Below are 25,622 nucleotides of genomic sequence, written 5' to 3'. Positions count from 1 at the left end.
AACTAGTGTCAGAAAGCAGCATGGCTGAGGGTTTGCAGGGTGTGCCGTCATTTGATGTATAACCATCAACATTTCAGGGTTCTAATGAATTCAGCCTCTGGCACACACACACACACACACACACACACACACACACACACACACACACACACACACACAGACACACACACACACGCACACACACACACACGCACACACACACACCTTTTGATGTGGAAGAAACACATTTGCCTGTTTGCTTTAATTCTGTCATTAATTCAGTTCAGTCAATTAAAATGATACAGATCTGTCTGCACTCATAATTTCACTTTATGAAAATGTTATTTACCTGGAGAGGTGCGAAGCTGCCAGATATAATAGCTTTTCTAAATGAATAAATAAAAGTAAAACCACAGGCCTTTGCAGTCTAAATCCTTCTTTATATAAATTATAAACAACTCAACCATTGACAGGGTTAAAAGGTGCAGATATTTCAGTTTATATATTATTTCATTAATTAAACCGGCTCCATGTAAGACTTATAATTCCTAACAACACAGAGGCTGCTTTGCACTAAACCAGAATCAATTATTTAACATGTTTAAATCCCATTACATTCAATGTCTTACACATTTAGACAGTTTCTTCATCTAATGCCAACGGTGCTTATGGTTACTGGCTATAATTTAAAATGTCCAAATGATTCATTTTTCATGCAGCTCTGTGAAAACCATGCGTCTCTTCTTTTAACTCGTGCTGTCATTTAACGTCTGTCTATAGCCTATGCTGTATAAAAACACAAGCAGAGAGAAAAGCACAGATATGTATCAATAATTCAGCTCGTGTGTGACAACAGTACAGGGCTGAAGAAGGAGCAGCGGAGAGTTTGATTGGTCTGGTGAAAGCCCAACCCAGCGGATTCATTGGTGGAAATCATCTCCACACTCCCAACCACTAAACACTAAAATGACTCGGGTAAAATAATATCGCGGCACTCTGCACTCCGCTCAGCCTTACGGCTCCTTCTTGCGCCCTATAACCCTGCTGCGCTAAAGGATAACTGTAAAGGAAATTCAGCTGGAGCGACGGAACAGTTCCTCTTGTACCAGAATAACGTTGTCTTTTGTGGCGGGGAAGATCCAACGAGGATAAAGTTGCAAGAACTTTTACGCAAGAAAAGGACACTGACGTACTACGGCAGTTTGGCTGTAGATATTCGGGTTTGAGACACTTAGATTTACGCCTTTTTTTCCGCCAGCGGAGTCTGTTGAGATCTGACGAAGCGTCAGTTTGGCTGTTTTAGTCGAGATCATTCTTTTAAAATCTTAAACCGAGAAACCCAGTCAGCTGGATTGTCTAACTTTCTGCATCACGGCTGGATTACCTGATTACTGCCGACAGATTTGCATTGATCGGCAATCATTTATTTAGAAGATTCACCGACTCATTTGAGATTTCAAAGTGAGAGCTCAAGTCGTTTGTGGTGTTGATATAGTGTCTAGCCTACACGCGGCTGAAAGTGTCCATCAAGTTAGAAGACAGGCTCAGCACTGTGAGAGACTTCGGAAACGTAGTTTGTACCTACGTGTTTTGCTGAAGTTAGTAAAAAAACAGAGTAACCCTGATGCTCCTCAGGCTGACACATCCTGTGCAGGTGATCTAGCACACAGTGATCAGACTTTATTGTTTCTGTTAAGGTAGCGAGGCTCTCTTCACTCAGACTTTAGTGCGCTCTCGCCTCCATCCTTTGCGCTCCCACAGTGGACTCCCGAGACCATCAGCGTCTGGAGGAAAATAAATAACAAAACACTGTCCTGCTCTTGTGTTACAACCCAGTCAGGTGGCACTGACCCAAGCTGTTGTAATGCATATTCCCGTAGAGCCGCCCACCACCAGACGGTTCACGCCGCCCTCCACGTCCTTCCCCTGCAGTAAGCTTGGAGACGGCAACGGGGCCATGGCCACCCCGGGGCCCCTCAGGTCGAGAGCGGACTCTCGGAACGTGGTGGACGTCCTGGCGGACCACGCTGGCGAGCTGGTCAGGACCGACAGCCCTAACTTCCTCTGTTCCGTCCTCCCTTCTCACTGGAGGTGCAACAAGACGCTCCCCGTGGCTTTCAAGGCAAGACACATGGCTTCTAATTTTACTTTATTTGATTTTGATTTTAATGACGCACACTGTGGTTTTCTAACTGTGGGAAGTTGCATGAAAACTGAGTGAAAACCAACCAGATACATTTTATGTGGAGGTTACTTAAATGCACTTATTAAAAAAAAAAGAGTGGGTTCTGAAAGCTGTGCTTTTTGGTTTATGCATTTTGTATTTGTGTAGGGTATTGCATTATTAAAACAGCTCTGCTTTAATTGGCTTTAAACGGCTCCATCCAGAATAATAACATCAGGAGTAGGGCCAGAAAATATTACAGATGAGAGGTCTGAAATTACAAGACGTCTGAGCAAATAGATCTGAACTCCATTATTTTATTGTTCTGTATTATATATGATTGTGATGCCTCATAGGTAAATATGTGTGGCCTGCGTCAATATAAAGCCTTACATTGTCTAAATCGTGGATTTGGATCAGATCCGTGAACACAAGGAAAATAAATTAACAACAACAATAGAGGAATGAAACGCGTGTTATACACATTTATAATATAATCTATATTTAAATGTCATTAATCTACAATGGGGGGTGTCTACTTAATGAAATCTCCCAGCTTTATTATTTCTGTGATGTTTTATTGCTGGCATGCTGGTGACATTGTAAAGATATTCCTGCTTAATATTATGGGAATGTCGAATGCGGTTTTACGCGCGCATTGTGTACATTTGGTTTGGTGACCCAGAGTGACCGCCGGCTTTCTACTGTGCAGGTCGTGGCTCTCGGGGATGTCCCCGACGGGACTCTGGTCACTGTAATGGCCGGCAACGACGAGAATTACTCGGCCGAGCTGAGGAACGCCTCTGCCGTAATGAAGAACCAGGTGGCCCGCTTTAACGACCTGCGCTTCGTGGGCAGGAGCGGACGAGGTGAGCTGAAATTCTATTTCTCTCTCTCTCTCTCTCTCTCTCTCTGTGTGTACACACACACACACACACACACACACACACACACACACACACACACACACACACACACACAGGCGCACACATACAGTAAGAGAATGGCTGAGACTGATTGTATTTGCAGCAACATTTGGAAACGCGCTTATAATAATATGATGGATCATATTTCTGGGCCCAAGTGGAAAACAACTGACAGCATGTTATTATGTTTTACTAAATGTGAAAAATTATTTAACGTCTAGGTCGAAAGATATGTTGCACAACATAGGAAACTCCTTAAAATATAGCTTAAAAAAACAAACATTTGTCTGATCTCTGTTGTCTATTACAAAGATCTGGAATCATTTAGGTATGACTCCATACACTCTGCCAACTGACGTCCATGGGTGTCATCCGAAACATCTGGCTTGCGTCATGTGAACAGTTGCGATGTGACTGTAATTTTCTTAATCCAGGGGAATATAAATAATTTTCTGAGGGATGGATGTAAAACCACTTGCAATTCACGTCCTGTGGCGATTTGTCAAACAATCCTGGCCACCAAAAAAAGCTTATAGTCTAGTACGCAGTATTTATCATGGCTATTTTGTTTAATTGCTGTAATAAAAAAAAATTAAAAATCATCATCAACAGGCCTGTTTGCAGGATGGGATATTGTTGCATAGGACTGTGATGCATGGGCAACATTTTGTGCTTTATTAATATAGGCGACCTCCAAATTTCCAGGCATGAATAATTAAATGTCCTGAAATAAAAATATTTTAAAAGCCTGATTTTAATTTCTCTCACTCCCACCGGAGCCTCTACTGACCCTTTATATTTCCATTGCATGTTAAAATAGCTGTGATATGATGAATGAGAAATGGATCCCGTCTTCAAATAAAAAAAAAGTAGCCTATAGCCTCCCTTTCATTTCTGTAGTCAATTACCCCACCCGAGGATTCTTCTTTTTCTTCTTTCCTCCCACGCAGTCTCTTTTTAACAAGAGCTGCCTTGCTCAGAGCCGTGGACGAGCACCGTCCGGACCCGCTTTATGATACAGCCTTCCTCCTTCTGCACGGACTTTGATGCAGATGGGAGCAAGATCCTGCCTTGTTGAACAATAAACTATCGCTGTAAACCCCTTTCGGAAAATCTGGAACACATTCTCTCGATAATCTAAATCATACCCGCAGTCAGGCCATCAAAAGAGGTGGTCTTCCCCCCCCTCCTTAATTTAAAGGCTGCAGCGGGACAAAAGCCGGTGAAGATTTGAAATTGAACAAGCGAGGTATTGTTGCAAACAAGAGGGGAAAACAGATAATTGGTAAGGGCCGTTTATAAAGTCAAATGCCAAGTCTTCCATAAATCTTATGGACATGTTGCTTTGCTGCAGGAAAGAGCTTCACGCTGACCATCACCGTGTTCACCGGACCGCCACAAGTGGCAACCTACCACCGCGCTATCAAAGTCACCGTGGATGGACCCCGAGAACCGCGCAGTGAGTACACGCACGCACGCGCGCGCACGCACGCACGCACGCACACACACACACACACACACACACACACACACACACACACACACACACACACACAGGCTATTTTTGTTGTTGCTTAAATGCATTGTGTGGGATGTGAATGTTGCCACCCAGTCAGAAGCAGCTATTCCTGGTTCTGAAAGTGGGGGGTATCTATCTCTACATGCTAAATTAACTGCATGGGTCATATGCAGATGATATATGAACATCTAACACTGTAAGCATGTCTGATAGTATGTTTGTGTGTGTGTGTGTGTGTGTGTGTATGTGTGCTATGCATTCATCACATTGAGGTGGTAGAGTATCTGTTCACACGATCACATGTGACAAAATTCGGTTTCCACTAGATATATTTTGGGGTTAAAACTTGGTTTCGGGGTTAAGCTTAGAATTAAAACTAGGTTAAGATTGGGGTTAGGCTTGTAGCGGTTATGGTAAGCCTCCAGAGAATAAATGCAGGGCGGTACATTGTCCTCAGAAGTATAGTAGTGCAAGGTTTGTGTGTGTGTGTGCGTGTGTGTGTGTGTGTGTGTGTGCAGCAGGGGCACAGGGACGGGCCCAGTCAGAGGAAACTGTAAAGCATATTAAGGCATAACCCAAGACCACTAAGAGGGGCTGAGTGAGTCTCCAAGCCGCAGGTGGCTCAGCTCAGTCGACCCTCCCCCTCCTCCCCCTCCTCCTCCTCCTCCTCCTCCCTACCTTCCGTAGTGCTGGTCAGAGGGGTCGTACCTGACCGACCACATAAGTGACTCGTTGATTTAACACAGGGCAGACTCTGGCCACTGTTAGGCCTGGCAGGGAGGCCCAGCGTGCTAAAGCTGTTAGCGCCACCGCTCAGCCGCAGCTACATTCTCATGTGGTTTAATGCTGCTGGTGTGAGGGATGGTGGAGAGTAGTGTTACTCACATGAGTCAGGGGCTATGTGCATAGATTTCTTTTTGTGTGAGCCCAAGTTGGGGTAGACGAGATGAGTAGGGATTTCATGATCTACCTATGGAGGGATTGTGTTTGTAATGGTCCTAGAGTGCAGGGTTTTAAAGGTCTCTGAACGGGGGGATAGCTGGGGCTTGGGCTCATGTCTGTGGAGGGGGATATTTGGGACAGGGTGGATTTAGCCTAGTCAAAACAGACCACAGCAGGGGAAGAGAGAGTGGTAGCAAGTGCCACATGAGGGGGGGTTATGGCTGGCAGAGAGGGAGCCGAGGGGCACAGAGAGAGGGGCATCAACCCCCCCACCTTCCTCTGCCAGACTGGACGCTATTTGCAGAGGCATTAAAGAGAACAGTGACTGCAATGGAGGGAGATAATTATAAACACTGTGCGTGTGTGGTTGTGTGTGTGTGTGTGTGTGTGTGTGTGTGTGTGTGTGTGGGAGAGGGGAGGGGGGGGGGGTTGGGGGGGTGGATGGTTTCAATTTAATCGTCTTTTGTTAAAAGAAAAGAAAAATTGTGTGTATCTGTGCATAAATGCATCTCATGTGCATCTGCGAGTGTCTGAGCTTGAAATAACTGCGTACATTAAGGTTGTCTCCTGTCTGTCTGTCAACATGTCAAGGCTCCAGCTGAGGCGTCAGAGTGGCCGTGCTACTTTTACACTGGCGCTGGGTGCTATAAAGTGACACTGTTTAATATAGAGCAGGAGGAATTTAGGGCTCCAATAAACGCTGTTACATGGTGCTGAGAGGGAATTCATAGAGAGAAAATAAACTTCTGCAAAGGCTGATTTAAAAAAAAAAAAAAAAGCATTGCAAATATGAACCTCCTTTAGCTTAACCTCCAGGAACCAGAGATCATTTGATAAGTACAAATGTTAAGATGACTGAAATACTAAGTCAAAGTTTATCTGAAATATGAATGATACATCCAGTTGCCCTGCAGTGAAAACAGATCCATCGTCAACCAGGAAGTTCAAACAGCTTATCATGGTTAATAGAATAAGCTTTTTTTTAACGCGTTGCATTTATATTGTTCATTATATTGTTGTGAATGAGCTGTCCGATCTGAGGTTTACATGAGTTTTCAATCCAATTCCGTGGCATTGAAGGACTGGTAGCCCTTAAATAGAAATAACTTGCAGGATGAGATAAAGGACCTCTCATATTTAAACAAGAAGCACATTCTAAGAGTATAATATCAGTCATGTCCCGGCACAGTCAGAGCACAGGAACAAACACTACCATTCAGACATTATTAGGGCCAAAAAAATAATCAGATTCTTCTCTAACCAAAAGGCACCACATTATATCGGCAGCACAACGTTTAGAGCCAAAGCAGAGAGGTGCTTTTGCCAACACATAAAACTAATAACATTTTTTCATTACAAATCTCATCCTCAGAGACAGTTATATATTCCAACACTGCTTTGATCCCAGTTTTGCCACACAATGTTGCCTGTGCAACTCAGCTTTATCATTCATAAAGTGCAGACAGCCTGAAGCCAGACTTGGCCACGCTGTGCTCACCTGTCCGCAGGCTGGCAGGTCGGGCCTTACAGCCTGTTTGTGTAGGGCCTGCATTTGCATGGCTGCCAGCTGAGTCGAGGCAGAAGTTGGCACAGAGGGAGGAGGTTTTTATTAATGTTTACTGATTCAGTCAGGAGAACCTGATGGACAAGACTGCAGCGGTTCGCCCACGGCAATGTAACAAAGGACACCATCCTTTCTGAAAAAACTTTGAAAACACTATCTTGGCTATAAGATAGTATGTGCACACTAATGTATCTTCACACGCACACACGTAAACTGAAATAAACATACACAGTAAGCATTATGTTCCTGAACAGAAAGTAGGCTAAATGTTCAGCTAAGTATTTTTGTCTCCCTTGCTGCTAATTTCCTCATCACACATCCGGCATTCGTCATACCCCCTTCACCCCCACCCCTTATGTATCTGTCATACTATATGATCAAACTTCTGCTGAGGCCACACTGAAAGCACAACTGTTGCAACTGAAAAAAACTCCCTCCACTTCTGTCTGTGCAGCAGCTTTAACAATACACCACATCCAATGACAAGAGAGAGCATGCTGCGCTAAAAAGAGAGAAAAAGGAAAGCAGATGACAGATGAAGTGTCGAGACCCTCCCTGTTTGTCGCTGTTATCAGATGCCTCTTCACCACCACTCACACACTTGGTGCAGGGTTATTCTCACCAATTATTCCCACAACTATATTTTCGGTGCTCTTCTCACTCCCTCACTTACATATGACATCAGCTCCTACCTATTTACTCAAAAAGGGGGGGGGAGGGTGTATTTCTGTATCTCTCCAAATGAATCAGTTCCCGGTAAGAAAAGATGAACTCACCACAGGTCAGGCTGGGCCAGAGAGAGATAAAAAAAAGGGTCGAAAATATTTTGAGCTTGTAAAATGATGAAATAATTTTCAGTGTGTGTGGGGGCCATCACTTTTTTAGAGCCTGGAAAAAAAAATCATTAGCACGAAAGTATTGTGTGAATGTGTGAAAAAGATTTGTACAGATAAAGATAAATGGATATAATTTACAGATGTTTTTCATCTTAAGATATAGAAAAAAAACCCCAAGTAAATAAAATTGGTGCATGAATGATTTTGAGGGAAGAAAAAAAGTCATTTTTGTGAATATGTGGGGACTGACCTCAAAGCTGCTATCTGTGTGTGAAAATCAACACTCAAAGCTCAAGTCTGTGTGTGTGATGCTAAAGATACAAGGAACAATTTTACAGCTGCATCTGTCAGGGCAATCAGAAAGTCTTTTTAACCCTGTTAGAATTAAGGCAAACTGTTCAGGCAAATCAGCAAATGATTCTGGTCGGTATTTATTATTATTTTATTATTATTATTTCTTTTTTATTAGACCCATTTTGTTCCCACCCTGAGGTCTGAGGGTTGAGCATGTTAAAGAAACAGAAAGGAGAGACAGTTGTTTGCTGAATGTTGAGGATGTGGAAGCATGTTGTAGTGAGGTCAAAGTGGCAATTTGTCTGATGAGACTTACACCCTAAACGCTAACACAGAATTATACAGTGCATTACCTCCATACATTCAGATAGAGTTGAACACCTTCCCAACCATAGGCCCATGTATCCACCGAAATCAAGTGCTGTCGTGTTTTGTTGCCTCTATTTACTCGGCTGGGTGTGTTCACACAACTCCAGTAGGAGAATGACGGGCGTTGGGGAGGGAGTCGGGGCGGCGGGGGTGCATGTTGGAGTTGGCGGGTTGATTCTATTTGCATTTGGCACACAGACTGTACAAAGTATGCAAATAGACAAACAATGACATTTGCTGTGTTATTTTTCCTGTGATATTGCAGTCTCTCTGTAAAGTAAACAAAAGGTAGCATGCGTGTTGCTGCATATGTATTTGCGTGTGCTCAGTTCATACACCTGCCAGGTGCATCCATCTTTTTAATAACCCCCCCCCCCCGGGCCACGCCCATGCACCACAAATCACATGAAAGGCTCACCCTCGGTGCGAATTGCTCTCTCAAAGGCAACTTTGATGTTTGAAAAGGGAGATGGGTGTCTTTGAAAAAAAAGGCCTACAGGTGTATTAGTGCCAGGGGAGGGGAACAACAGTGGCATGTCTGGTGCTGGGTGCTTTCCTGACTGCTGATGGCCTGCCACAACTCCCACACGTATAACCTGGAGACATTTAAGTGGCCTAAGCATGAACACAATCACACACACACAAATATAGCAGCTTATCTCAACAACCAAACTCATGACCACCTAATTTATGATTTGGCGGAGAACATAGTCTTCCCAATACCACTGACAGACAGATGGGAACAGATAAAGATGAGATTTTATGTCTTCTTCAGAGACATGACACTCCGTGGCGTCTGCAGTGACTGGAGTCAGTCGACTGCGGCGTTTCCCCTCCCTGGGGTCACTCCAGACGCGTCATACTTAGCCTTAGTGATTAGAAGCAGAGCAAATATTGGCCAACTGATAAATCCACTGGAATGCTGCAGTGCATATTGAATAGGTTTGTACTGATTTCAGAGAGGAACTTCACCACATTCTGAGGTCTGAGGCTTGTGATGGGGGGGCAGATGAGGGCAGTTTCCTCCAGTAGTCATGCAAGATGTCTACGTTTTAGAGACAACCAACCACATTCCATTGTTATATATTTTGGGGAGACATCTTTATGTCTTTTAATTTCAGATATGTATGAATGCAGGACTGTTGCTGTAAGAGTCATTAAAGCATCACTGGACAGACATGAAAGCATCTGTAATATAATTAAATTTGTGTTGGGGGAGGGTAAATAAAGGACTGAGATGGAAGCTCTTTGACCACTGTTGCCACCTTAACCACATCTAGAAGCTTTGAGGCCAACTCCCTTTGAGGGCTACACACACACACACACACACACATGCACACGCACGAGCGCGCGTGCACACACACACACACACACACACACACACACACACACACACACACACAGCTGTTGATAATCCTATTTAGGCTTTTGTACTTAGGCTTTCCTGTGAAAGCAGAGCTAATTAGTCTAAATACCTCAACTAAACTGAGGTATAAACAAAGAAAATATAGCCATTAGTCTATTACTGGCACTTTTCTTCTCTTCTTCCCTTGCTGCCTCTGTTTGCTCTGTGGCATGTTGCTGCAGCGTTAACGCACAAGTTTTTGCCAAAAGGAAAAAAGAAGAGCATTGTCTAACATTTTGAAACAGCGCGATGTAACCTCCTCAGGCCAGTTGATGACTGTCGGAGACACACACGCACAAAGCCTCGGGGCAAAATGCCCTTTCTTTTTTCCACTCAGACAAAAATTTCCACCATGTATTTGCTGACGCCAGATAGAACAGCAGGACGTACTAGGAACTACCGAATTATTTACAGAGGCCCCAGACAGCGCTTCTAATTCATTCTGATGATGCAAGTCAAAGACATTTTCTCAGTCACTGACAAGCTGGGCCAACGTCGCTACTCCGCTCTCTGTCTCTCCACCCTCTCCCCCCTAAACTCACTAGCCAAGCGTTTTTCCTGTTTACTACCTATGAAGGGAAGTAAATGCCCACTCTGTGTGTGCTCACTCTTCCTTATTTACACTGACCCATACAGGAGGGAGCCATTACGACCTTTCAGCCGTAATTCAATAAAAGTTCCGTTCTGCATTTAGAAAAATAAATGACCCATGAGTGGAGGAATATTTTCTCCCCCGCTGCATTATGACAATAAACCGTTTTCTGTGTTGGGGCAGTGGGGATGTACGGGGGTGGGGTGGGGGCGGTTTGTGGGAAGAAGGCACCTGCCGGTTACTGGAAAATACGCTGTGTACCACCACCCTGCGGTTTGGGATATTTATTTCTTCAGGCCTTAATGGTTAGGAACAGTGAGCAAATAATAGGTGTAGCAAGATCTTTCTTTTGCTTCTAGGAGCGGAGAAAGTTGTAATCCTCTGGGTAAACACAGAGGGAAGCCTTGGAAACATCACAGAAAAGAAGAGGTCAATCTTTGTAACCTCAATACGGCTGCAGCAGTCCACTAACATGATAACCTCAGAGAAAGTACTGAAAGTGAAGTATGTGCATGCCTACACAGTGGAAAATTCACACATTTGACATTTTACACATTTACTTTGACCCACCTGGAATATCAGCTCTCATTCTGCGGAACTGTGTGCATGTTTAGGGGCAAATGCACACTTGTTGCACATTATTGTGTGTGAACTAGTATGCACAAAGGTGTGAACACGAAGCCGTTTGACACATCTGCTGGCGTTGCATTGATGTATGTGACAACGGCAGCTTGCTTTCCTTTCCCACAGTCTTGCAAGGCCCCCACCTTTCCCCCGGCACCTCGCTGCTTCGAACAACCTGACTACCACGTACTCACAAACATGTACACACACACACACACACACACACACACACACACACACACACAGACAAGCACAACAACCCCATTCACCATTAGAGCTAAAATAACACACTCAAAGCAGCTTATTGCTTTAATATGATTTGTCACCGGAGCCAAATAGGCCTTCTGTGCTAGACAAGGCCAGAGCAGCAGCAGCAGCAGCAGCACTGGGAAATCTATGAAATCTGCAGGCACGCTGCCAAAACGGCCTGAAAAACAGCCACTCTCCTATCAACCCCAACACGCCTCAACCCCTCAGTAGAAGACAGTTAGACACACACACACACACACACACACACACACACACACACACACACACACACACGCACGCACACACATACATGGAATGGAGGGACAAAAGAGGGATGATTGCTCTTAATGTGCTATGGGCCTTGTTGTATTGTCAGAGAATCCGGGTGCATTGGACCTTATTTTGACACCCCTTCATTCTCTTTGCCTGCCTCAACCTGCCTCGCTGTAGGGCTGTCCTTGTGTGGCACTGCTTCTGTTCAACACACACACACACACACACACACACACACACACACACACACACACACAAAGAGCTTTATCCCCTTATCAGAAAAGGAAGGCTGCGCTCTTTGCTCAAACAGTCTCATGTAGCAACTTCCGCTGTGAGCAGCTTGTTTTCAGACTTGCGAGGGGAATTTTCACACTGCCGATGTCCCCAGAGAGAGACTGATGCATCTGCCTAAGGGACCGACGATCACCCAGCTGTGGTCAGAGAGGTTGAACTTCTGATAAAAGCATGCCAAAACCTTTGCTGACCTCCCGTTTATAGCACAGACTTAAACTCACACCCAGTTTATGTCCCAGGAAATAAACAGTCGGTGCATTTAATCCATGGTTATTATATAGTCGTAAAACTTAGTGCAATCATACTGAAAGTGTTACAAGTATGTTATGTAAATGAGCGTATAGTAGTGTAACGTCTGCGTGTGGCTAGCATCGACTCATTTAGGCCCAGACGAGACAGCCACAATCACCAGCCAAGGGTAAAACCCACATCCTTCAGGGTCAGCCTCAAAACAAGAACTTTGATTCGTCCCACTGTAAATACCCAACTGTGTGATTGGTGGCCTTGGGAAACACAGTGCCAAACACCCTTCTGCAGAGATGCTTTTTGAGCTGCCACTAATAGAACGAAAAGGGAAGTATAAGACAGAGTGGCGGAAAGAAACAGGGTGGGAACGAAAACGTTGGGGGTTCAGGTCTGCTAGCGAGGAGGAAGAGGAAGACAGGTGTAGTCTTTGCTCAACAGATGTTGAAACGTCCCCAGTGTCTGTTGAGGGCAAACGGAAGTTTGCTCGCAGGCAAGTAGGCCTCGCTGCAACATATGTTCAACTGTCGCCCCACATCGCACTGTTGGGATTCAAAAGTTAGATAAGGACGCTGCTCTTGTGTTCACATCTTTTCAACACTTAACTTTCATCACGTAAAGCATGGGCATACCCAAGAGGGAAGCTAGATGCATTTTAAGTTGCGTTACTATTGATTTGACTCATCAACAACAACAACAGAAAAGGTCATTCAAACGGGATAACCTACAGAAAGCTGCTATCACAGTCTATCGTAGTAGCCTTTATATTGGACTCACACATGCTTCTCACACTGCCCAGGCATTCTTGTATGTAATCCTATAGCATACTTACATAGACCTTACAATCCAGACATAGTTTTCAGTGTTAAGTGAGATACATGCACTCCAAATCAATTCTAGTCTGTTATCAGGGGCCTATCAAGTCCATTTATATGTTGAATACAAATATTTACACTTCAAATATATTCAGTGCAGACCTGGGCCGGGGCCAAGGCACGTATTGCCCTTTGCCGTCCAGATAGAGTTTCACTCTGCCCCTGAAAAAGCGCCCAGCCCTTTACTAAAAAGAGCTTGTGTTTAATGTGTCTCCCTTTGGACGGGAACATATGTTTCTTTCTTTCAATGGAGACAAGAGACAGACAGAGAGAAAGAGAGGAGAAGCAGAGAAAAAGTGGGGGATGAAGGAAGGAAACGGGTCGTATTGGGTGATCATTCAGCTGTGGCGTCGGTGTTTAAGGCCTGGCTGTCACCTTACTGAGCAAACACTGTCTCTGTGTTGAGCTGATATGGGGTTTGTGGCGGGAAGGCTGGGCAAGACTCGGTGGAGTTTGCTGGTCATGTGATCTGGTCTTAGAGCACCGGTTGCAATCTCATGAAAAATAGCTTTGCACTATTCACATCACTTACACTTGAATCTATCTGCATGCGTTTCAAAGCACAAGGGCAAAGGAGCAAAGCAACATTTCAAGTTGTTCTACAGCAAAGATGAAACTATCAGGAAATAAAGACACACATACACACACACAAAACAAAGCGGGTTCTGAGAACGGCACACCCATTTCTCTAAAACACAGCCATCACCTTTCAGTGCATCGTTAATACCAGAAATTTTATATCAAGCATTTTATTTGTTCTTCATAGACTTCCATAATGCTTTCAGATGATGCGGCCGCTACTCTGAGAGGAGGCTAGTAAATCTACAACCTTTAGCATCCATTTCAGCTCTGGGTGCTTATTGAGCACTGCTGTTTAGGCCTCATGTGTGCATTGGCCCCCATCTCCCAGCTCTATCTTGTGGTTATGATATCATAGAGAGAAAAACAAGGGCATTCTCTCCTAAGTGCACCCTGACACATTAAATATTCATCCGACCACAGAAACCCCTCTGAAATGGGGCTGGTGTGGAGCGCTGGCACCCCTCTGGCCCCCGGACCTGCAGTCAAATGTTGGCGGTCGGAGCAGACACACTGTGGCTACAGGCAGGGTCAACTGGCCAAAGAGAGCGCATTAACACAAGGTTTAACTGGAATATACAGGTTGAGTGTCTTTGGTGATATCTTGCAGAGACTGTAATGATTTAGATAGTCGGGGAAAAAAACTTGTCTACAGTGAATAACGTTGTTTTCTTTAATTAAGATTCAATGTGCAGGGGAATAATACAGAGGAAAAAAAGTTTATAGGATGACTGCCACGTGATTAATTTCTTAAAATCACTTTCAGTATTGGTTTATGTTAATGAAAAACAACCAAGTAACTCAAAGATCTCCCGTATGCGCGAAATCCAGAAAAGAAATTAAACAATCCTTTTTATTACGAAAAATGAAAATAATAACGATTAAATAGTTGCCCTTTCATTCAGTATTGTTAAGCATAGCAAGCCTCTTAACTTCATGGAATGCACATAGAGTAGGGGGAACTATGGAATCTTATCACAATCCCTATGGCAGTCACAAAGGTTTAAAAGACAGTTTTGTCTTTTAAACCTTTTTTCAATTCAATTCACCTTAATTCAATTTTATTTATAGTGTCAAATCATAACAGGAATTATCTCAGGACACAGATAGAGTAGGTCTAGACCACACTCTATAATTTACAAGGACCCAACAATTCCAGTGATTCCCCCAAGAGCATGCATGAATGCGTAAGTGCGACAGTGGCGAGGAAAAACTCCCTTTTAGGAAGAAACCTCGGACAGACCCAGGCTCTTGGTAGGCGGTGACTGACGGTGCCGGTTGGGGGTGTGATGAACAATGGCAATAATAGTCACAATAAAGATAATGACTAGAAGTAGTAGTTGTACAAAATTACAAAATGCACACAGATGCAAATTAAAAGGGAAAGAAAAGTTTTATTCTTTAGTAGCTACAGTTAAAAATCAAAACGTGTTTTAAAGATGAGAGGAAGTATGTGTGAGTGTGCCGCCCTCCTGTATATTTATAGTATCCAAGAGACAAAGGCAGACAAGAGAAAAAAAAGAGGAGAAGGGGAAAAGAAAGCCACCTCCTGTTGATTATTGGTGTTAACAGCAACTGTGGGCCTCTGCGTTAATGAACTCCAGGCCTCGTTCTAATGCAGGGTTTCTGCAGGTTTCACCAAGTCAAATTTAAGACATTTTAAGACCTTTTTAAGACCATTATGAATGAAATTTAAGACTTTTATCACAACATCAACTAAGCCCTAAATTCAGTTTTTCGCTAAAGTATTGCTAAGCTTGCACTTCCCCATACCTGAAGAACAAAATCAGTTTTATGTCAATATAAGTTACATGTTGGGCTCATTTGTAGTCGTAATACAGCGAAATTATATTTGGACTAGCGAAAGAAAGAACTACAACACCACAGAATATTTCTTTTTTTTTTTTAAAAAGAGCATAAGGTAGCGTTGTATGGACGTAGGAAAATTAAGACCTGTTTAAAATTATTTAAGACCTAGAACACAATTCTTCAGCGAAGTTAAGACTTTTTAAGGCCTAAAATTTAGATTTTTAAATTTTAGACTTTTTAAGACCCCGCAGAAACCCTGTAATGAAGTCTCCACTCCCCCCAAAATCACCCTCTCACAGCCCACTAAACCCCCCACTGGAAGCTGTGTCGCCAAATGCAGTGTCCCTGCCAACTGGAACTGGGCCACGGGATCCAAAGCTAGGCTTGAGTGTGTGTACGTGTGTTTGTGGGCAGCTGAATGATCACTTTCATCCCTAAAGAGCCAGCCAATTCATCTTGGACCACCACTGGCCACAGAAAAACTGACCAATTATATTTTTTTCCCCCTGCAGTCTGACTTTTTTTCCCCAACCAGACAGCGGTGGGATGTATCATTTCCCTGACCTCAGCCGTTTGAGGTGGTGTAAATCTCTTAATAACTACACAAGGACACATATAGGGGCTATATTTGGAGGGCTGCTTCCCCTGGCCGCCCCTGCTCTGGCCTGGAACAGACAGTAGCCACAGTGTCTATGTGGGCGATAGAGCCTGGACCTGGCGCTGTGTGTGTGTGTGTGTGAGTGAGAGAGAGAGTGAGAGAGTGAGAGAAAAAGAGTGAGAATGCAAGCCTTCATTCCTTCCATCACTGTTTAAAGAGAAGGCAGACTGACCACATAAGAGTGTGAATAAAAAAGATATTACAGAGTGTGTGTCTGCGTGTGTCCACCCATGTTCCTGAGTAACGGCACGGAGCCGGTGGGCCAGTGGATGGAATCACACACTCCGTCCTTTCCTTTGGCATCCAACATCCAAATGCTAGGGAAAACAAACAGCTGGGGAGCAGCAACAGAATTGCTGTCTCTGGTCAGACAGATTAGTCATGACTGAGTCTTTCTCACACACTGACTCATAAAGTGCAACAGATCCGTTGATCAGTGGGCGTGAATAAAAAAAAGTACCATTCTGTGCTGCCGTTTGTCTCAGTGGCTGCCTGCGTTTAGACATTGTGTCTGTGCATCAATGCGCAAACCCTTTGTGTATCTGTATGCATGTGTGTTGTGGCTGTCGACGCTAGATATTTCTATATAGTTCGTAAAGAGAGGATGGAGGGGAGGTGGTGGGCACAAACAAATGGACAGAGCGGTAAACGAGAGGAAACTTTACCCATGGGTCAGCCTCCGAGGGAAGATATATTGCCCATGGGTCAGTGGAGAGAAAGGACGGGCAAAATCCATATTGGTCCGTCTGCCTTGCCCCCTTTATATAGTGATAAAATATTCAAATCCAGCCATTACTTCACATTAGGCTACTCTGTAGAGATGCCAGGGAGAAAACCACAGAATGTATACATGCTGGTTCACACACAGTTTTGGTGCATTGATAGTTACATTAAAATCTCTTCCTCCCATTAGAGGCATAGCCCTCATCCGGACTCACGTCTGACATTTAAGGTGTGTTCACATGTAGAGCATGCGCACGTATGTGTGTGTGTGTGTGTGTGTGTGTGTGTGTGTGTGTGAACATGTGTATTTATACATGTCTGCGTACGCGTGTGTCTACATAAAAGGCATGTTCAGAGGGTTTTTTTCTTCTTACCATCTCCCTGAACGGGACATCAAAGTGATAAGGGCGCTAAGTGTGTTGGTTAGTTCTCCGGGCATGGGCAAAAAGAGATGCAGCAGATATGCTTCACTTTTTCAGAGTTAATTCTCACATCCTGCACTTACACACACACACCCCCACACCCACACACACACACACACACACACACACACACACACACACACACACACACACACCTACAAAAGCTCTCTTTCTGTCTCTTTATCTGTTAAGTTTAACACTGATGACTATATGGTCTGGTAGCCTTGTCTGGGTGTTTCTTTCTGACTAAGTGCTGTGTCAGTCAGTCAGACCTGAGTTTGTGTTTCTGTGTGTGTTTCTGTGTGTGAGAGAGAGAAGGGTGGTTGTGGGGGGACAGATTTACTCACTCTCTTGTTTTTTCTAAAGCAGGATGGCAAGATAAAGATCACTTAGCTTCAGCAGTTCATAGAAGTGCATAATGTCACAATTCATAGTTTATTATTTCTTAGACTTTAGGTTCAGGGAAAACAGCATTCCTCAAGCAATTATTTTCAACCACTTACGCTACCGTTATCTGCAGATGACGCGGCAGCAGGTGCAGCTTGGGTAACACTTAGTGTCTAGCCAATGTATGTCAAGGTCTGCTAACATTCTAATAATATTTTTGTATTTGCAAGCTGAAAACACACAGTGTCTGACAGTGCCAATGCCCCCCCCCCCACATTTATATAATTTCATCCTGTGTAAGTGTTTGTGAATTACAATGGAGGATATTGATGGTCTTCACAGTCCAAGTCAATTTTACACTAATTACAGTTTAGACAGGCAAAGAGAAGTTTTTGTTTTTTTGCCAGGACATGTCAAACTGCCCGGCTTCATTAAGACATTTGGGAGGAGGAAAGGTTTTCCGACAGGACTCTTGTTATTGTTTTTGCTATTTTTGTACAACTCTGGAAATATAACGTGCCATTTTCCTGGTTGTGTAGGTGTTAAATTGGCAAGTCCTTGATTTCTCTCTTACCCGTCCTCCTCTAATGTCGCTGTTTCAGGGCACAGAGTGAAGATAGAAGACACCCAGAAGATGCAGTTCTCGGACAGGCTGTCAGAGATCGAGCGCTACCAGCGGTCTATGCGGATAGGCCCAGTGAACAATAATCCCCGCCCCATCCACCAAACCCACCTAAGCACCACACAAGGTGAGGACCACTGATACATACAATCACAACCTACCAACATCCCCATAACACACTAAAGTCAGCTCACATTAACCGCCATTACTTATAAGTAAAAAAACTCCTTCACTAAAACAAACATATCTTTGTTTTATTTGGCCGGATGGTAAGTAATCATCAAATCTGTTACATATCAACACAGTACATGCAGTCCACCCCGCATAAAATTAAGCCAAGAGTCCTTCATGTGCGTTTTCTCCACGGGGGGCTTTCGAGTTCTGTTCCACTGATCTGGGAGCTGTTAAATGTGTTGGCCGTCGGAGGGGAAGCTCATGTCATTTCTGTCCCCGGATGCCCTGCGTTGGTGGGTCCGGGCCCCACAGTGTGCAGGTTTGATTCTACGGCCAGGTGGCATGGCGGGTGCTGCCAACCGAGCTTGGCCTGGGTGCCGAAGCTGGCCTCCGCACACCGCAGACTACAGCCTCAGGAATGTAACAGCCGCCCGCTACCTTGGCAATCACGTCACTCTCAGGATGGTCGAATGTGCGGGGGTGGGGGGCTGAGACTCAGACTGAGGTGGTGCGATGGAGGGGAGGGGGTTGTTTCATTTGTGTGTGTGTGTGTGTGTGTGTGTGTGTGTGTGTGTGTGTGTGTGTGTTTGTGTGCTGTGGACAGCTGCGTGGGTGATGGTTGGAGTGAGGATGAGTGTTCACTCTCTGTCATATGTCAGAACATCTTAACAGGATGCCATGTCTGGAAGCATACAGACTACACACACACACACACACACACACACACCTCCTCTCCCACCCACTCTCTAGTTCTCATGCTAGCTAATGAATCTCATTACCTTTGTATCTGCATGTTGCTTGTGTGGGAGCTCTGGGCCGTGTGTGGGTGGAACTCTATCAGTGTGTATCACAGCCGTACACTGGTGTTTGGCCTTGTGCTTAGCTTAGCCAGCGCTGAGTCACCAGTATGGGCCTATCTAACAGCTGACTGGGGAGAACACTTTTGCCCTGCTCCCCCATGTCCTTACTTACTGTTGATATTGATTTTGTTCCCTCGCACAGCCTGTACCGAGGAGAAAACATGTCAGCCATTTTAGAAACACAACCGACTGGTTACGCTGAAAACAAACACTGTTGAGCTTTAACACAATACAGCCACTGTGATGATAATTTTCGGATGGGTTAGAGTTTGGCGTGAGCTCTGTAGGCTGTCTGCCAATAAAAAGCCCCCTGCAGCTAAGCTTATACTGGGAGCTTTAAGTTTCTGAGGGCTGACTTGAATATGGGGTGGATAGCACTCCGGTCGGCAGGGAGAGGTGTGCAGACTTGGTCCAGACAGAAGACGAAGAGGAGCTCTTTGCTCTGCTCTCGTCTGCCTCGCACGGGATTAGGGCAGGAATTAGAGCGTCATAGGCTTGCCAGGCTTCAAAGTGCTGTTGCAACACACACATGTACAGTACATACACCATGAGACGGTAAAGGCCTTGAGCTCCGCGTTACAGCTGCCAGTGACTGGAGGCCGTCTATAAGAACTGTGTGAGTGAGACAGACAAGGGGAAGGGCTGTAAAAACCACACACCTTAATCTGTGGTATTACCATCATGACGGCATACTGCAGGGCAAGAGTGGTAAAATAATTAAATAACAGAGGGAAGGGCCCTTCTCCCTCCCACCTCGTCTATCTGTTGGAGCGTCTGAGCAGCAGACTGGAAACGTATGTCTCGGCACACATCACACACAGCGCTCCCGTTATGTGTAGGAATCATGCACAGACAACAACACCGCAGTATTACAAGCGAAGCTCAAACAAAAATAGACTTGTTGTAATAAATCCCATTCAGAGAGACAGGGAGGTGTTTACATATCAACAGCACACATGTCTCTGCTTTTGGCAGCACTGCCAGACACTGTTGTATTCTGCAGATACTTTAAATCCAGGGGCCTGTTTGTTTGAGAATTGCTGGGTGATAGATCGCCCGTCAACACGTTATAATTAAATGGATTCCCGCCTCGCCGTTACAAAAGATGTTTTCCATTATCCGGGGCTGGAACCTTGCGTTTTTCCCCTTGAAGACAGCTACATAAGAAAATACAGTGTCATCTTCTCCTAAAGCCTCCTTGCTTCATATTGTTGTCTGAGCCATGAAATACTGTCTCAGTTTTCTTGTCAACAGGAGGTGTCTCCAGACATCTGCTCAATGCTACTCTGGATTCTTAAATCACACACACAGACGATTGCACCATAGCCACATTGAAAATACAAAATACAACACAACACAACACACACACACACACACAGTTTGCTAGTGTTGCAAGTTTCTTCGCTAGTGCCCCAGACAGACAGGGTAATTAAGAGCTCATTACAGTGCATGCAGTGACAGGATTCCTGCACGCTGGCAGATGCTGCATTCGCTGCTTGTTTTCGTTCTTCTGTTGCCACAGGTAAGCCTGCTAGACATGTGGAATGATTCTCAGCAAGGGCGGAGGGAGTGTGTGTGGTTGAAAATGCGTGGTTCAACTAGTGCATTCAAGCAAATCTGACACTTAGACAATCAAGTACTAAATTGTTATTCTGGTTTGCAAAACCTCAAGTGAGGTACATGTGTATACTATGTGTCTGTGGGTGGCAGTTTTTTTTCTACCTCTGATACAGAATGTAGTTAATCCTTTAACATGTCAATGTGACACTGCATTTATAATATATACACAGTCCTTTTACACACTCTTAAGAAAAGCAAACCGATGATAGAAAATTTGATTTTCCTCAAAGTAGAAAACAGATTCCAGTTTTACCTTGTTCCATTTAAAATGCAGACAAAACTCAACAAGCCCCTGGCACAACCTCTAACAGACAGCCGAGACGAAAGCGGCTCTTTTAACTTAAATGTGTTTTAACAGTGAGAGAGGGGAAAAAAGAAATACAGCAGCAATTTAATCATCCAAAAAAAAGTCCTGGCACTTTTGAGGTGGTATCATTTAACATGTTATTTGTTCCAACACCTGTGTGTTCCTCTCTGAAGATGAATATCTGATACTAGCATAACGTTCCACCATCAAGTCAAGTGCTCGCTTTGATGAGGGCCCAAAAGAGTGTGTGTGTGTGTGTGTGTGTGTGTGTGTGTGTGTGTGTGTGTGTGTGTCTGTGTGTCTGTGTGTCTGTGTGTCTGTCTGTCTGTCTGTCTGTCTGTTTGTCTGATGTGTGACCCATGCGGTGATGTTATTAAAAAAGGTCAGTAGAATGTAGAAATAATATATTACAGATTTCATTTTTGGAATGTACTCCTTGGCATTTATCCTGCAAGTTCTAGTTACTTTCTATTAATGACACTTCCACAAATGTTGGTACCTCTGGCTTCCTCCTGCACAACTGGCACACATCTGCTGCAGCTGTGCTTTGGCCCTCTTGTTCAGTATGTTCAGGCTGTGGCCTCTGGAACTGGACTTCACTTGAGAAAGTCCTGTTTGATGGAGGACCAGCCCGATGCAGCCGTGCCCCTCCTGCCTCGTCCACAGTGACCACACTGTTTACACCACATAAACAAGCTGGTCGGCCCCCCCAGGTTCGAGGCGGCACTCTGCTACTGCCGCGGCCCGAGAGGCTCTCAGTAATTCACACATCCAGAAAGACATGATCAGCCAATTACAAGCGAGAGCGAGACAGGAAATTAGCGCCGTCAGGTAGCTGTGGTGTGGACTTTAGAGTATAGCCGTCACACTAGTTGGGTTTCATGCTGATTTCTGCCAAACCCAAGCAGGAAGCTGGCCCTCTGAGGCCAATACAACCAAAACGAGCAGGAATCAGGACCAGTCCTTTAGACACTCTGTTTTACTTCTGCACTCCACTATTTACATAATATGTCAATGGCCGCCACGGAGTTTATTTGTTATGGTGCCTGAAAGCTTCACTTGTGGTTACTCTCTTTTTGTGACCCTGAGATGAATAATTCAAACTGAAAATGTTTTTGTTCTTCAACAAAAAAAAAAAAGAATCTTTTGAAGCCGCCTCTTTGGTGAAAAAAAGAAAAGAAAGAAAAAGAGAAGTGAGAGCAAGTTGTTTTTTACCAGACTCAACTGTTTGTGTAAGTTATAATTTCACATCAGAGTCAGGCTGAGTTTTACATTTCAGCAATTACAGAAACTACATGTGTGCCATGAACAGTCTCTATTGAGTCTGGGGAGAGGGGAAGGGTGGGAGGACGACGAGCTCTCAAAGAGAGCGTAGGATTTTTCAGCCCATGTGTTTGTTTTTGCTCACGTTATAAGTGAGGGCTCAAAAGACATATCAAATGTCCCACATAGCTGAGCCAAGGCCGTGTTCCTCCCCTCTCTAACACGCTCTCTTTCTCTCTCCTTCCCTCGCTGGCGTCTTTCTCTCTTGCTTGCTCTCTCACATTCTCTCCCCGTTGCGACGCCTAAGGCCTAAGCGAAACAGGAAGCCAGCAACAAGGGTCGGCATTCACTGTGTCTCAATGACACGCTTCATTACGGCAGGCGCATTACATGTCTCAGAGGCGTTGCTGGATCCGGAGTCATGAGGATGGACGCCATTTTGGCTCAATCATCTTTTCAGCCAGTCCTTTCATCTATACATGCACTTCAAAAGCAGTGCATGTGTTTATTTGTGTCCTCCGCAAAACTACACTGGCACTACCCCAAAGCTACTTATTAGTGACGCAGTGGGCTCTTCTTCCCACTCCAGCGCCAGCCCTCCCCGCTCCTCAACTCCGCCCAGTGGGTTGGTCCTCTTATTAACAGGGGTAATCTGTGCCTCTGGTATTGACGTTGTCTGCTGGCCAATCAAAATATTTGAAGGAAATGTTTATTTTCTTGAGCGAATCGCACCAGCTGCTTGCAAGCCTTTCTGAATAAGGCCATTTATGTGTAAGAATTTGCCATTGTGAGGTATAGTGCAGGACCTCTCGGTGACTGAGTGCTGATTTGGGCTTTTTGCAAAGGAAGTGGAGGAGCTCCAGGGGAAGCACAGATCTTACACATGCTGAGCCCAGTGTGGCTATAGGTGAACAGCCCATAACCCCCCCCTCTGCTGCTGGCATCCTTCTCCATCCTAATTGCCACTACAGGAGGTTAGGAGTTTACTATATTTCGGTATCTGAAAAAAAACTGTATGCATGTTTCTGTCTTACATGTACATTTTTAACAATATGCTGTTCAGAGGCTTGTAGACTACACCTCTGACAACCAATGTGCTGAGACTGCCCATGTCCACAGAGCTCCGTGCTAGTTGTCTTGTAACAACGGCCCCGTCTCAGACCTATAGCAAACAGCCCCCGCTTGTGTCAGCCCTGGTGCGGTGTGACCGTTGAGTGTGAAGCAGGGTCCCACGCGTTGGGCCAGTAGGTCCTCGATCCTTTCCCGCGCATCCTGACAGCTTGGCTGGACAGGCTAGCGAGTGTCCTGCACTTCACAGGTCTCCGCTGTCCCTCCAGTGTCTCGCCTGAAAGACCCAAAAATATCTCCCATGCACCCATCAAGCATGTTTTTCCAAGACTGGTCTCACTCTGGTGAGAAAACCACCCCTCCTCTTCCCAATCTTCCCTGCTCAGTCAGCAGAGGCGAACCTGTGACAGGAAGACACGTCTCCAAACCACCAGATGTCAAGACAGTTTTAACAAGTCTGTCATGAAGAGGTTTTCTGGATCATGCTTTAGATTTCTATGGCGCAGGCAGTGACTTCCTCACCCTTTACACAAATACAACCCACACATTTATCTGTGTTCCACAAAATACTCAATTTTAGCATCCCTGCACAAACAGAATTCCTTCACTGACTTATTTCTGATAAGCAGATCCTAGTTCTCACCTATTGTTCTTATTGTGTGTTACACCAGCCCTGTGGCAGGAGCAGATGGACACCCCCACTCTGAAGACATGCAAGGTGGAGGAGGACCTGAGACCATGGCCAGGTGAGACACTGCAACGCCCTGCTTCCTAACCGTTTTTACTATGCCATAGATGTCTGTATAACTATGCTTTTGGCTACTCTTTCTTTTAACTTTTCCTCACATAAAGCTAGACTTTTCCAGTTTGACCTCAAAAAAATGTGTACATGTGCATATCTGTGCTTTTCGGTATTAATGAGAAAATTGTTTTGAAGAGTATTTGTTAGTTGCTAAGAAATAATCATCATGTGCGCCGCAATCAACAAGCAGAATGAGGGGTGAGGTCACTAGTAGTCAATGGCCTTAATTACTAAGTGTGTGCAAATAGGCGCAAAAAATATAGAGGAGATAATGGAGGCATTATGGACTGCCAAAGTGTTCACACCTTTCAAATAGTACATCTTTAACAACATTTCAGAACAAACTGAAGACTTCCAAACTAATTTACTTTAGCTGTACTGATTGATACCTCCATTGTCTTTTTGTTCTTTTGTCTTTTCACGAGTATCTGGCAAATGATCCTGAAACATTACTGTGGCTTCCCTGGTTTTACCCTCACATCTATTTACAGCTTCAGCTGAACACCTTCTCAACTTCTATGGCTTTTATAGTCCTTTTTAAGAGTATATGATTTAGCACAGTGCAGGAGTTTACTCAAAATGTACTACTAAATACATGTAAGTCTTGAGACATTGCGACAGCCTTTCAAATTAAAACTAACAATACTGAAGAGGAAAAGCGGGCATAACAGGGTGTGCCATTCGTTGTGACCATTTTGGAGTCTGTTTCGTTTTGCCCGTAGGGCCAGTACTACACCCAGAACATTCCTAGAACGCCACCAACCTGCCTGCCTTCTTCTTCCTCTCCCTCCCACTTTCTTTCATTTGTTTCTTGAGGATTTGGGTCTTTGCTGCTGTCTAACAGACCCCTCAGTCTCCTATCTATCCCCTACCTAGAAACTGCGACACCACACCAGACATGCTGAATCACCCACCTCACACTGTGCTGAGGACACATTCAGATACACTAAAGTAAAGAATAAAAAGACTTTAAGATTTGACTCAGTGATCTTGCTCTCTTTTCTACAGTTTAGTAGAAAGAAGACAACGCCTGAAGCAGAGTATTGAGACCGGGAAATTACATATTTACATGTGTTACTGCTTGTATGTGGCATTTTCTAGCCAGAGATTCAGTGCACAGCAACGCATTCATGATGGTGTAAAAAATGTTATCGACAGCGATGGTTAGTAAAAGCATTTT

General features: G+C 44.5%; 1 protein-coding gene across 3 annotated transcripts in view; it reads left to right on the top strand.

Moving 5' to 3' along the window:
* runx3 (RUNX family transcription factor 3) overlaps positions 1-25,622 on the top strand; it is a 49,997-nt gene that overhangs the window by 17,220 nt on the left and 7,155 nt on the right. For 2 of the 3 annotated variants that reach the window (XM_031288591.2, XM_035994632.1), the window contains 5 exons: positions 1,860-2,101; positions 2,856-3,012; positions 4,424-4,528; positions 18,329-18,475; positions 24,312-24,386. In XM_031288591.2, the coding sequence (XP_031144451.1) occupies positions 1,860-2,101; positions 2,856-3,012; positions 4,424-4,528; positions 18,329-18,475; positions 24,312-24,386 (726 nt within the window). The remainder of the gene's footprint in view (positions 1-1,859; positions 2,102-2,855; positions 3,013-4,423; positions 4,529-18,328; positions 18,476-24,311; positions 24,387-25,622) is intronic. The other variant, XM_031288593.2, reaches the window with a different exon arrangement.

This window comes from Sander lucioperca, chromosome 18 (assembly GCF_008315115.2).
Source record: "Sander lucioperca isolate FBNREF2018 chromosome 18, SLUC_FBN_1.2, whole genome shotgun sequence".
Classification (NCBI taxonomy): Eukaryota; Metazoa; Chordata; class Actinopteri; order Perciformes; family Percidae; genus Sander; species Sander lucioperca.
This window is presented reverse-complemented; position numbering and strand designations above follow the sequence as displayed.